The 13650-nt window shown below is 31.3% G+C and overlaps 1 protein-coding gene across 3 annotated transcripts in view; it reads left to right on the top strand.

The window, feature by feature from the left end:
• The window catches only part of LOC139489483 (TATA element modulatory factor-like), a 39935-nt gene that overhangs the window by 15115 nt on the left and 11170 nt on the right, over positions 1–13650 (top strand). For all 3 annotated transcript variants that reach the window (XM_071275920.1, XM_071275919.1, XM_071275921.1), the window contains 8 exons: positions 1902–2005; positions 4136–4253; positions 7401–7456; positions 10106–10170; positions 10604–10700; positions 11009–11094; positions 12779–12840; positions 13353–13417. In XM_071275920.1, coding sequence (XP_071132021.1) covers positions 1902–2005; positions 4136–4253; positions 7401–7456; positions 10106–10170; positions 10604–10700; positions 11009–11094; positions 12779–12840; positions 13353–13417 — 653 coding nt within the window. The remainder of the gene's footprint in view (positions 1–1901; positions 2006–4135; positions 4254–7400; positions 7457–10105; positions 10171–10603; positions 10701–11008; positions 11095–12778; positions 12841–13352; positions 13418–13650) is intronic.

Genomic DNA, 13650 nt, shown 5'->3' on the forward strand with positions numbered 1-13650 from the left:
TTCCTTTTTGTTGTATTATCTTGAGTTCCCTTACTTTTTGGGAACTCCTACTTATGGGGAATATTTCACTTTAGTGTTTGTGTTATGGTTAGGGAATAGAGATATTGTAAGGCTAGGCTAGATAAGGGTTTAGGTTGGGTAAAGGATATTAACAGAATAGCAAAATATACCCACAGTTCACTAAAAAAATGAAATAAAAAAAAAAAACTATATTGCATGTTGTCATTAATAATTCATTATTTTACTCTATATATATATCGTAACAATGGTATAAATGTTAACACAATTAGAAAAAAAACTGTCCTCCTGAACAGATATCATTTGAAAATGAAATGAATACTTTATAAATTTGGTACCCTGAAACCCTGAAACCTGTTTCTGGATTGCTTAAAGTTAATGATTTGTGCTGTAAAAATTAAAAATAAATTAGCTTATCGGAACTGAACCTCCTGTTTCTAGTCTTATAATCAGACATGGGTCCTCTCTCAAGCCAGTTTAAGTCTGATTTGTCAATTGCAATTCATCATAATTAAAATCCTTTTCTTAACAGTTTTTTTACTTGTAATAACAGTTCTCAAATATGAATTTTAAATAAGTTTTAGACTTACTTATTTATCACATTCTATAAAGTTGTTATTATATTGTAGACAGTGTTGTACTGTTTTCTTACACATTTTTAGGATTCTTTCCATTATTTGTTTAAGCCATTGCCTCTCTGGGGGCAAAACATATGCCCATGTTTGTTATTTTTTAAAAATTTTTATGCCCCACCTACGATAGTAGAGGGGCATTATGTTTTCTGGTCTGTGCGTTCATCCGTCTGTTCGTTTGTCTGTTCGTTCGTCTGTTCTTTCGTCTGTTCTTTCGTCCGTCCGTCTGTTTGTCACACTTCAGGTTAAAGTCTTAGTTCAAGGTAGTTTTTGATGAAGCTGTAGTTCAATCAACTTGAAACTTAGTACACGTGTTCATTATGATATGATCTGTCTAATTTTAAAGCCAAATTAGACTTTTGACCCAAATACCACGGTCCATTGAACATAGAAAATGAAAGTGCGAGTTTCAGGTTAAAGTTTTTGGTCAAGGTAGTTTTTGATGAAGTTAAAGTCCAATCAACTTGAAACTTAGCACACATGTTCCCTATTGAATGTCTTTTTACTCTTAATGCCAAAATAGATTTTTTTACCCAATTTCACAGTCCATTGAACATGGAAAATGATAATGCGAGTGGGCATCAGTGTACTTTGGACACATTCTTGTTTGTAGTTTTCTTATTTGATTGATCAGACAATTTCAAGTTTTTTTTATCAGAATGAGCAAATTTTTGTCATCCCATTATAGGTATCCATGTAAATTATAAAATATCAGCCACAAACTTATCACGCTAAAAGGGGCCTAATCCCTTCATTGACTTGCAGAAAACCTACATATTGTGATGCTTATATGCAAAAACTGTTAAACATTTTGTAAAATTTTGCCCTTGTTAGTACTTGACTTGATGATGGTCCATGAAGTGCATTTTATATCATAGTTTGCTAGGTGGTTTATACAATATTTTTGGACCCCCTAATTTGATAAGAATTGTTCTAACCAATAGACCTTCAAATGGGGAACTAACTGTATTTTAAGGTGGTTAAAATATTATATTGTACATATCTGTATACATAGCATGTGACATGAAATGGTATGTATCTATATATGATATTTAGTTAACTGTGTGATGGAGATTTCTGTTTTGTTTGCTGTTGAGAAAAAAATATAAAACAGTAAAGAACTAATTAATGCTTTATTATGTTTTAGCCATTTTGACATCTTTGAACAGCATTAATTGAAGAAAATTGTATTCATGTTTTGTTATTATATAAGAGATATCAAACTGTGAAATGAATTTGACTTTTTCGCAGAAACTAGCAGAGATGGCTGAAGTGTTGCAGGCTAGAGAAGACAAACTGATTGTTCTCAGTAAAGAAAATATGGACTTGGTGGAAACAAATAATATATTACGCAAGTTAGTCTAATAAGTTATCATATGCCCTGCTGTTGTTAAAATCTGAAATATTAATAATCAGGGTTTGGTTAGTTTCCTTCTTTAAAATTCAAGGGCTTAGCACTAGATTTTGTTAGAAATAAACTCACCGTGTATCATTGGTACAGTGGATATTATAGGTTTAAATGCCTTTTTAAAGGAATTTATTGGTTTATATACTTGACCAATTGGCTCACAAACAAATATATGATATGATATGATTGTGAGTGACTTGGTCCAGTTTATACACCAATAAATTGTTTTAAAAAGGCGTATAATCCTTATAATTCTTTCAAATTGGAGATAGGGAGTATATTTTTCCATACTCGTTACCTCTATCACACGTAAATTGTATATTAATGTCACTGAATAGGCCTGGCGAATGAATATATTTGTTGGTTAACGCCAAAATATGTACTCAACGAAATTTGCTATCTGATAAAAAGTAAACTGCAAAAACTTCTATTATCATTCAAACGAATGTTTTTTGTGTTATTTTATTGAATGATTAACTTGCAGTGAAAATAAATTTTGTTTATGTCGTTGTTATTATCGCGGCCATCTTGTTTACCATGGTTACAAAAAGAAGTTCGGTCAATGTGGTCTATCGAAAAATAACCAATGTCAAGATCATCTACCGGAAGTTCTCTCGACCAATCATATCAACGTATTCCCTAATATGCAAATCATATAAGAATTATAGCTGTATAGGTATTTCAAAGTGTGAAAAGCTATATACCATACATAGAGAATAATACATGGCAAAATCCGTATCATATGCTGTATCATCCCGAGATACCAATATCAACCAGAGGGCTTAAGGCCTGAGGGATGATATTGGTCGAAGATGATACGGCATGTGATACAGATTTTGCCATGTTTTATACGCTTTATCATATATTGCAACAGGAGAGTATATATGAAATGCTCAGTTTCTGATCCATATCACATGGGTTACCTTCAGTTACTTTTGTCTTGTTTTAAAAAGCTTTAAAAGAACTGCTCAATTACTCATCCAAAGCACTCTTACAATTTGCGTGCTGTTGTTTTAAAAATATTTTGTTTTATTGTATTTTTTTTGTGTGTTTTGTATGGTATTTCATAGAAGTCTTTTTATGGTTGCATTTCTTTTGTCAAAAATATGAAAACTCGACGTTTGTGACATCACATTCCAAACAATGACGTCATTCAGAAAATTTTGTCACGCCCGAATAACCATTCATTTAGGACTCAATTTTTTTAATGAAAAAAAGTTGGGGTGTAATAAAGGGTGCGATAAAAGGTAGGGGTGTGATAAAGGGTGTAATAAAGGGTATGATAAAGGGTGTGCATCAAAGTTGCACGATATGGATTAAACAGCAGGCTATTTATCAAACATTCAAAACTACTGTATTTACTACTAAATGTATGATAAATGCATTTAACAATGCACCTTACAGAAGGATTTATGTGATCATCTATACACTGTATACAATGCTTCTTTTCGGAATAAAATATTGAAATATAACATATGTATAAAAGATTTCAATGCCAATTATTGAAACAGCTAAACATATTACGTTCAAACAGTGGCCTTCTATCAGAAATAGAGGTGCAATGAATATTGAATCATATCGGATGAGACCAGCGTCGTCAACTTCTTTGACAAGTATTTGCACATGTTTTTAGTAAGTGTTCTTGTTTTAGGAAAATAATGAGACTTCTCTAATCATCAACCTATGACCAAGTCATTTCCTGAAACATTCATGTTTTTGCTTGAAGTACACATTGATATTATATAAACAAAACAAATATTTTCATACCGTGTCAGAAGAAAAATTGTTCACATCCACTTGGTTAGTACCTATGTCCGCTGTACTGATGATTCACAGTGAAACTGATCTATTGTCATTGAAACATAACTTAGAGAATGGCTTTAACATTTTGCAATGGAAAACAACAGAACAGGTTTTTAGTAATTTCAAGGAGGAGTGTTATACAGTTAAATCTGACAGGATAGTAAGATTGAGATAAAAGCATTTATTTTTTTCCTGGAATTCACTCAGATAAAAAATTAAAACAATACCATGAATACCATGTAAGATTAAATGAAAGTTTTTGTTATTGTTACAGTCAGTTACATCAGGTTGAAGAAACACAAACAGTTGAAAGAGAGGATGTGGAACAAGTAACGCACGAGTTCACTAAAAGATTGTCTGAATCAGAGAGACTTTGTCAGCAGGCCATTAGGGTTAGTATTGTTACACTTACTACACAAAGAAGTTATTTATTTGCATGTTTGAGAATTTAGTTTTCATGCAAATAGTTGATGTATGCACTGTAAAGCTTACCTTAGCCAAGTGAGCTTTCCTCATCATTTAGTGTTTGGCGTCTATCCTCTTTGTTAACTTCAAATAGTAGAAGATGGGGAGAAAAAAAAAAAAAATGATAAGCAGTATAAGATCATAAAAAATGATTTTTGTCATTAATTCTATTCTAGTTCACAATTTTGGAAAGTGTCTATTGTTGAAGATGCACATAGACCTTGATGTTTAATACAGGCTCTTTATAGTCTTTTTATACGACCGCAAATTTTGAAAAAATTTTCGTCGTATATTGCTATCACGTTGGCGTCTGCGTCGTCGTCGTCGTCGTCGTCGTCGTCGTCCGGCGTCCGAATACTTTTAGTTTTCGCACTCTAACTTTAGTAAAAGTGAATAGAAATCTATGAAATTTTAACACAAGGTTTATGACCATAAAAGGAAGGTTGGTATTGATTTTGGGAGTTTTGGTCCCAACATTTTAGGAATAAGGGGCCAAAAAGGGCCCAAATAAGCATTTTCTTGGTTTTCGCACCATAACTTTAGTTTAAGTTAATAGAAATCTATGAAATTTTGACACAAGGTTTATGACCACAAAAGAAAGATTGGGATTGATTTTGGGAGTTTTGGTTTCAATAGTTTAGGAATAAGGGGCCAATAAAGGGCCCAAATAAGCATTTTTCTTGGTTTTTGCACAATAACCTTAGGTTAAGTAAATGGAAATCTATGAAATTTAAACACAATGTTTATGACCACAAAAGGAAGGTTGGTATTTATTTTGGGAGTTTAGGACCCAACAGATTAGGAATTAGGGGCCAAAAAGGGACCCAAATAAGCATTTTTCTTGGTTTTCGCACTATAATGTTAGTATAAGTAAATACAAATCTATGAAATTTAAACACAAGGCTTATGACCATAAAAGGAAGGTTGGTATTGATTTTGGGAGTTTTGGTCCCAACAGTTTAGGAAAAAGGGGCCCAAAGGGTCCAAAATTAAACTTTGTTTGATTTCATCAAAATTGAATAATTGGGGTTCTTTGATATGCCGAATCTAACTGTATATGTAGATTCTCAACTTTTGGTCCCGTTTTCAAATTGGTCTACATTAAGGTCCAAAGGGTCCAAAATTAAACTTAGTTTGATTTTGACAAAAAATGAATCGGTTGGGTTCTTTGATATGTTGAATCTAAAAATGTACTTAGATTCTTGATTTTTGAAGTTTTTTGGTCCAGTTTTCAAATTGGTCTACATTAAGGTCCAAAGGGTCCAAAATTAAACTTTGTTTGATTTCATCAAAAATTGAATCCTTGGGGTTCTTTGATATGCCAAATCTAACTGTGTATGTAGATTCTTCATTTTTGGTCCTGTTTTCAAATTTCAAATTCTACATTAAAGTCCAAAGGGTCCAAAATTAAACTAAGTTTGATTTTAACAAAAATTGAATTCTTGGGCCTCTTTGATATGCTGAATCTAAACATGTACTTAGATTTTTGATTATGGGCCCAGTTTTCAAGTTGGTCCAAATCAGGATCTAAAATTATTATATTAAGTATTGTGCAATAGCAAGTCTTTTCAATTGCACAGTATTGTGCAATGGCAAGAAATATCTAATTGCACAATATTGTGAAATAGCAAATGTTTTTTTAATTAGAGTTATCTTTCTTTGTCCAGAATAGTAAGCAAGAAATATCCTATTTGTGCAATAGCAAGAATTTTTTTTAATTGGAGTTATCTTTCTTTGTCCAGAATCAACTTAAATCTTTGTTATATACAATATACAATGTATATACACTTTTTACTACCAACTGATAAATTTAAATAATCTTTACCATTCAGTGATAACAAGCAGTTTTTTTACATGTTAATATTTTATGATGTATTTAAATGAGTAGTTATTGTTGCAAACTCCATTAGAAATTTGAATTGATATCAGTTTTGAAAAAGGGAAACGGGGATGTGAAAAAAAAGGGGGGGGTTAAATTTTTCTCATTTCAGATTTCATAAATAAAAAGAAAATTTCTTCAAACATTTTTTTGAGAGGATTAATATTCAACAGCATAGTGATTTTTTAAACCTTTTAAGTTCATTAGACCACATTCATTCTGTGTCAGAAACCTATGCTGTGTCAACTATTTAATTTTAGATTTAAAAAGTTTGAAGAAGAAATCTTTAATTGATTTGTAAAATCTTGGCATTTGTTTTGTGTAAAAAAAAAACATGTAATGTCAAAAATTTGATCACAATCCAAATTCAGAGCTGTATCATGCTTGAATGTTTTATCCATACTTGCCCCAACTGTTCAGGGTTCGACCTCTGCGGTCGTATAAAGCTGCGCCCTGCGGAGCACCTGGTGTTATAATGAATTTTTCATATCCTTTTCAAACAAAAAAACACTATTCAGCATTCCATCAATGTCATTGGTACAATCACTAAAAGACTTCCAATGATTGTATGTTAGTGATGCAATTTTTATGCCCCACCTACGATAGTAGAGGGGCATTATGTTTTCTGGTCTGTGCCTCTGCTCGTCCGTCCGTCTGTGCCTCCGTTCGTCCGTCCGTCTGTGCCTCTGTTCGTCCGTCCGGTTAAAGTTTTTGGTCGAGGTAGTTTTTGATGAAGCTGAAGTCCAATCAACTTGAAACTTAATACACATGTTCCCCATGATATGATCTTTCTAATTTTAATGCCAAATTATAGTTTTGACCCCAATGTCATGGTCCACTGAACATAGAAAATGATAGTGCAAAGTTCAGGTTAAAGTTTTTGGTCAAGGTAGATTTTGATGAAGTTAAAGTTACATCAACTTGAAACTTAGTACACATGTTCCCTATGATATGATCTTTCTAATTTTAATTCCAAATTAAAGTTTTGACCCCAATTTCACGGTCCACTGAACATAGAAAATGATAGTGGGAGTGGGACATGCGTGTACTATGGACACATTCTTGTTTAACAGAAATCATTAAAATTGAGAAAGGAAATGGGGAATGTGTCAAAGCAACAACAACCCCACCATAGAGCAGACAACAGCCGAAGGCCACCAATGTGTCATTATTTATATTATTTATCTCTCAACAGGAAAAAGAAGCAATAAAGAAGCAGTTTGAAGACATGTCAGCAGATTTTCAGAAAAAGTAATTGTTTTGTTTGTATAATTAATTGAACCCTATTATTTATGTTCGATGGTAGACCTTATTGTCCACAAGTTTCCTATCAATCATGATATCCTCAAATTCTAAATTGTCCAACTGAAATGAGACCTAGAAAAGGCATAAATACTTTAAGGTCAAGGAACAGTAAATAGGCTTTGTCACAGATTTTGTTAAAATTTTGCATACAACTTTGGCTTGTTGAACTACATCTGAAAATAGAAAAAAAATGCATTAATCACTTTTATTATCTGAAGTATCACAGATTGGTTTTTATACGACTGCAAAAATTTTAATTTTTTGGTCGTATATTGCTATCACGTTGGCGTCGTCGTCTGCGTCGTCGTCGTCCGAATACTTTTAGTTTTCGCACTCTAACTTTAGTAAAAGTGAATGGAAATCAATGAAATTTTAACACAAGGTTTATGACCACTAAAGGAAGGTTGGGATTGATTTTGGGAGTTTTGGTCCCAACATTTTAGGAATTAGGGGCCAAAAAGGGCCCAAATAAGCATTTTCTTGGTTTTCCCACTATAACTTTAGTTTAAGTGAATAGAAATCTATGAAATTTTGACACAAGGTTTATGACCACAAAAGGAAGGTTGGGATTGATTTTGGGAGTTTTGGTTCCAACAGTTTAGGAATTAAGGGCCAAAAAAGGGCCCAAATAAGCATTATTCTTGGTTTTCGCACAATAACTTTAGTATAAGTAAATAGAAATCAATGAAATTTTAACACAAGGTTTATGACCATAAAAGGAAGGTTGGGTTTGATTTTGGGAGTTTTGGTCCCAACAGTTTAGGAATAAGGGGCCCAAAGGGACCAAAATTGAACTTTGTGTGATTTCATCAAAAATTGAATAATTGGGGTTCTTTGATATGCCGAATCTAACTATGTATGTAGATCTTAATTTTTGGTCCTGTTTTCAAATTGGTTTACATTAAGGTCCAAAGGGTCCAAAATTAAACTTAGTTTGATTTTAACAAAAATTGAATCCTTGGGGTTCTTTGATATGCTGAATTTAAAAATATACTTAGATTTTTAATTATTGGCCTAGTTTTCAAGTTGGTCCAAATGGGGGTCCAAAATTAAACTTTGTTTGATTTCATCAAAAATTGAATAAATGGGTTCTTTGATATGCCAAATCTAACTGTGTATGTAGATTCTTAATTTTTGATCCAGTTTTCAAATTGGTCTACATTAAGGTCCAAAGGGTCCAAAATTAAACTAAGTTTGATTTTAACAAAAATTAAATTCTTGGGCTTATTTGATATGCTTTATCTAAATATGTACTTTGATTTTTGATAATGGGCCCAGTTTTCAAGTTGGTCCAAATCAGGATTCCATATCAAGTATTGTGCAATAGCAAGAAATTTTCAATTGCACAGTATTGCACAATAGCAAGAAATATCTAATTGCACAATATTGTGCAATAGCAATTAATTTTCAATTGGAGTTCTTTCTTTGTATAGAATAGTAGTTGATAATATATGTTGGAAATTTGCCAGACATGACTATTATGTCATTTTCTATTTTTATTTGCCAATAACTTTATGTAAATAACTACATTGGAAATTTGCCAATATAAAATGTTGCTGATGAAGCTTTTTTTCCTTATCTTATCTAAAATGTTTTTAGATAATGTATGTTGGACATTTGCCAGACATGACTATGATGTCATTTTCTATTTTTATTTGCCAATAACTATAAACAATAAACAATGTATATTCACTTTTACTACCAACCAATCTTTACCATTCAGTGATAACAAGCACTTTATTTTACATTTTAATATAATATGATGTATTTAAAAGAGTAGTTATTGTTGCAAACTCCATTAGAAATTTGAATCGATATCAGTTTTGGAAAAAGGGAAACGGGGATGTGAAAAAAAAGGGGGGGTTTAAATTTTTCTCATTTCAGATTTCATAAATAAAAAGAAAATTTCTTCAAACATTTTTTTGAGAGGATTAATATTCAACAGCATGGTGAAGTGTTCAAAGGCAATAAAAAAAATTTAAGTTCATTAGACCACATTCATTCTGTGTCAGAAACCTATGCTGTGTCAACTATTTAATTTTAGATTTAAAAAGTTTGAAGAAGAAATCTTTAATTGATTTGTAAAATCTTGACATTTGTTTTGTGTAAAAAAAACCCATGTAATGTCAAAAATTTGATCACAATCCAAATTCAGAGCTGTATCACGCTTGAATGTTTTATCCATACTTGCCCCAACTGTTCAGGGTTCGACCTCTGCGGTCGTATAAAGCTGCGCCCTGCGGAGCACCTGGTTTTCAATATGGTTGAATATTTGTATAGAAAGCACATAAAATCAGTGAAAAACTTTCTAAAATTTGTCTTCAAATCATCAAATCTATTAATTCTACTCCATAGATTTTTCTTTAAAAAAACTGTAACTTGGGCTTAATAAAGAGAGCAGAATGTTTGTTTATTTATAATACTATGCAGTCTCTTTTTCAAAAATGTGGCTCAAAATAAAGAAAAATAGAGATGAAGGATATATGTCAATAGAACAGAAACAAATTCGCACAAGACATGCATGTCCTAAATTCTGTATATTACCTATGATTAAATTATTTTTAAGATTCACATATGTCTGGTATATAATTTTAGATTGATAAAACAAGAGAACTTTTTCAAGGAGAAAGAACAAGTAGTGACAGAACTAATGCAAGAAGGTAACATATATTTACTCTCTTCAATATAACTTTTATTGATCTTATAGTTGTCTACACTTAATGGGGCTCGTGGGTATAAATCATTTTTTTTTTGTAATATAGGACTTTGCTATACTTTTTTATAAATGAACTTTATCATATAATTAATAGAAAAATGAAATAAGAAAATGGGGTCACCGTTCATTTAAGCTCACAATTTGTCTCCGAAAGAAGTATACATTTTTGTTAATGTCTTTTTTTGTTGTTGAACTAATAGGAGAAATAAAGGTAATATCGAAATAAAAAAAAATGATTTCTGTTTTTTTTTAATAAAATATATGAATTTTTAATAATAGGATTTTAATCAGATTTGGTGAAGTTAGTTCTCAGTAAATTTTCAGTTTACATAAGAGCAAGAGTTGTTTATTCATTATTTCCTTATTCTACTTTACAGGGGAGAAATTGTCTAAACAACAGTTACAGGGTAATACAATCATAAAGAAACTGAGAGCAAAGGAAAAAGAAACAGATTCACTTGTTACTGGATACAGGTAAAAACCCATGTTTATGTATAGATTTGGATATCAGTTTTAATTTTTTATTTGTTGTTCTTTGGATATGAAGTTTAATTTTTATTATTGAATGAAGTCTATAGATGAACATAAAACTTTTTTGTTTGAGGTGTGGGATTTGGGATGGTTGATTTGAAATGAGATATTTATATGAATATATATCAACGTCTGATAAAAGAAACTTTACAATTAAAACAGGCTGGTATGATTAACCTGATTAAAGCCATGTTGAAATCTCATATTAACAGAATTGAAGATATTTACATTAATTTTCTTGTAATTTTTAGAAAGAAGATCGATGATCAGACTACAGAAATTGAACATTTAAAAACATGTCTGGATAGTAAAGAGGAAATGGAAAAGAAACAAACAGGTGATTCAGCTGTTCAATATAGAAGTTTCAAAAGAATGTCATTTGAGTAAAATGTTTATTAATAATTGAATTGAAATTAAAAATGTAATAGCTCACAAACCAACAAGTTTTTATACGAACGCAAAAATTGCAAATTTTTTGGTCATATATTTGTATGAATTTGGCGCTGTTGTCGTTGTCCGAAAACATTTGGTTTTCACAATATAACTTTAGTATAAGTAAATAAAAATCTTTGAAATTTAATCACAAGGTTTATGACCATAAAAGGAAGGTTTGGATTGATTTTGGGAGTTTTGGTCCCAACAGTTTAGGAATAAGGGGCCAAAAAGGGCCCAAATAAGCATTTTTTTTCTTGGTTTTTGCACATTAAAAAGAAATCTGTGAAATTTTAACATAAGGTTTATGACCACAAAATAAAGGTTGGAATTGATTGTGGGAGTTATGGTCCCAACGGTTTAGGAATTAGGGGCCCAAAAAAGTTCCCAAATAACCATTTTTCTTGGTTTTTGCACAATAACTTAAGTATAAGTAAATAGTAATTGATGAAATATTAACACAAGGTTTATGACCACAAAAGGAAGGTTGGGGTTGATTTTGGGAGTTTTGGTCCCAACAGTTTAGGAATTAGAGGCCAAAAAGGTCCAAAATTAAACTTTGTTTGATTTCATCAAAAAAATGAATTATTGGGTTTCTTTGATATGCCAAATCTAACCGTGTATTTAGATTCTTAATTTTTGGTCCTGTTTTCAAATTGGTCTACATTAAGTAAGGTCCAATGGGTCCAAAATTAAACTTAGTTTGATTTTAACAAAAATTGAATTCTTGGGGTTCCTTGATATGCTGAATCTAAACATGTACTTAGATTTTTGATTATTGGCCCAGTTTTCAAGTTGGTCCAAATCAGGGTCCAAAATTAAACTTTGTTTGATTTCAACAAAAATTGAATATATGGGGTTCTTCAATATGCTGAATCTAACCATGTATTTAGATTTTTAATATTTGGGCCCGGTTATCAAATTGGTCCACATTGAGGTCTAAAGGGTCTAAAATTGAACATTATTTGATTTCATCAAAAATTGAATTTTTGGGGTTCTATGATATGCTGAATCTAACCATGTATTTAGATTTGGGATATTGGACCATAATAGGTAAATGTCCAATTTAAAATTTTAAAGTTTTTAAGTTTAAGTTCTTAGACCACATTCATTCTGTGTCAGAAACCTATGTTGTGTCAACTATTTAATCACAATCCAAATTCAGAGCTGTATCAAGCTTAAATGTTGTGGCCATACTTGCCCCAACTGTTCAGGGTTAGACCTCTGTGGTTGTATAAAGCTGCACCCTGCGAAGCATCTGTTTTTTTTCTAGTTACATATGGACAAAATAATGTTTAATTTCTAATTTTGAAGTGAAATTCAGTTGTCTTGAAGGTAGAATGGACGAATAAGTTATTGCTTTAATATCAAGTTCCCTCAAGTGCATACATTTTCCTAAATAACAATTGTGTTTTGGTAGACGTGTTTCCAGTAGCTGTAAAGTTGAAAAGTTGATATTAGATTTTTTTAATTACAAAAAATGGAAGAATGTTAAAGTTTCAAAGAACATTTATTTCTGTTATCTACATAGAAAGTTGAAGTATGTACCAAAATGATTTCAGTTCAGAACTCTTTGATTTTTATTGCAGAGGCTATTAACCAACTGAATACTGCTGTACAGAAACAAGAAAGAGAACTCACTAAGTTAAGGGTAAGATTATTTATTACTAGACAAATCAGGAGTAAATGACTATTGTTACACATCAACCACTATTTTATGAATGTAAGTTTAATTCCTTTAAGCTATATATCTTAATAGTTATTTCATGTGTGAAATTGTTTGTTTAATTAAAGTTTATATTTGCTTTTCTGAAGAAGAAAAAAGGCAAGGCCTTATGTCTTGTTTGTATATTTAGGTGAAGTATTTTATTAAACGCGAAATAAAATATTAGCTACTTTTTTTGCGACCCTTTATAGCTTGATGTTCGTTGTGAGCCAAGGCTCTGTGTTGAAGACATTACTTTGAACTATAATGGTTAACGTTTACAAATTGTGATTTGAATGGAGAGTTGTCTAAATGGCACTCATATCACATCTTTTTATAACTTTAGATATTAATAAATTGAATTCAACTCTTTTCAAGCATAACTTTTAACTGAACTACCCTTGTAATATATAGTTTTGGTTATATCACTTCTTAATACATGTATATACATTTTACAGAGTATAGAGTCTGATGCAGGAGAGAGAGTCAGAGGACTACAAGCAGCTTTAGATAACTCATACAAGTATGTTATCTTCTTTATTGTTTGGAAATAGACAGGTTCCTGTGAAAATAACTTGAACTTGCTTTGGAATTTCATTTTTTATCTCAAAATAAACCCAGTCTACATGTATCTAGAGTTGTTTTTGTCCTTTTAGACATTCCAATATTTGTCTAAGAATTATCAAGACTGTTGGCTTTAATTGAATTTAAAAAAATTGTCATTGAGCTATTCACAGGGCATATGCTAACTGTGCC

This window comes from Mytilus edulis, chromosome 9 (assembly GCF_963676685.1).
Source record: "Mytilus edulis chromosome 9, xbMytEdul2.2, whole genome shotgun sequence".
NCBI classification, from domain to species: domain Eukaryota; kingdom Metazoa; phylum Mollusca; class Bivalvia; order Mytilida; family Mytilidae; genus Mytilus; species Mytilus edulis.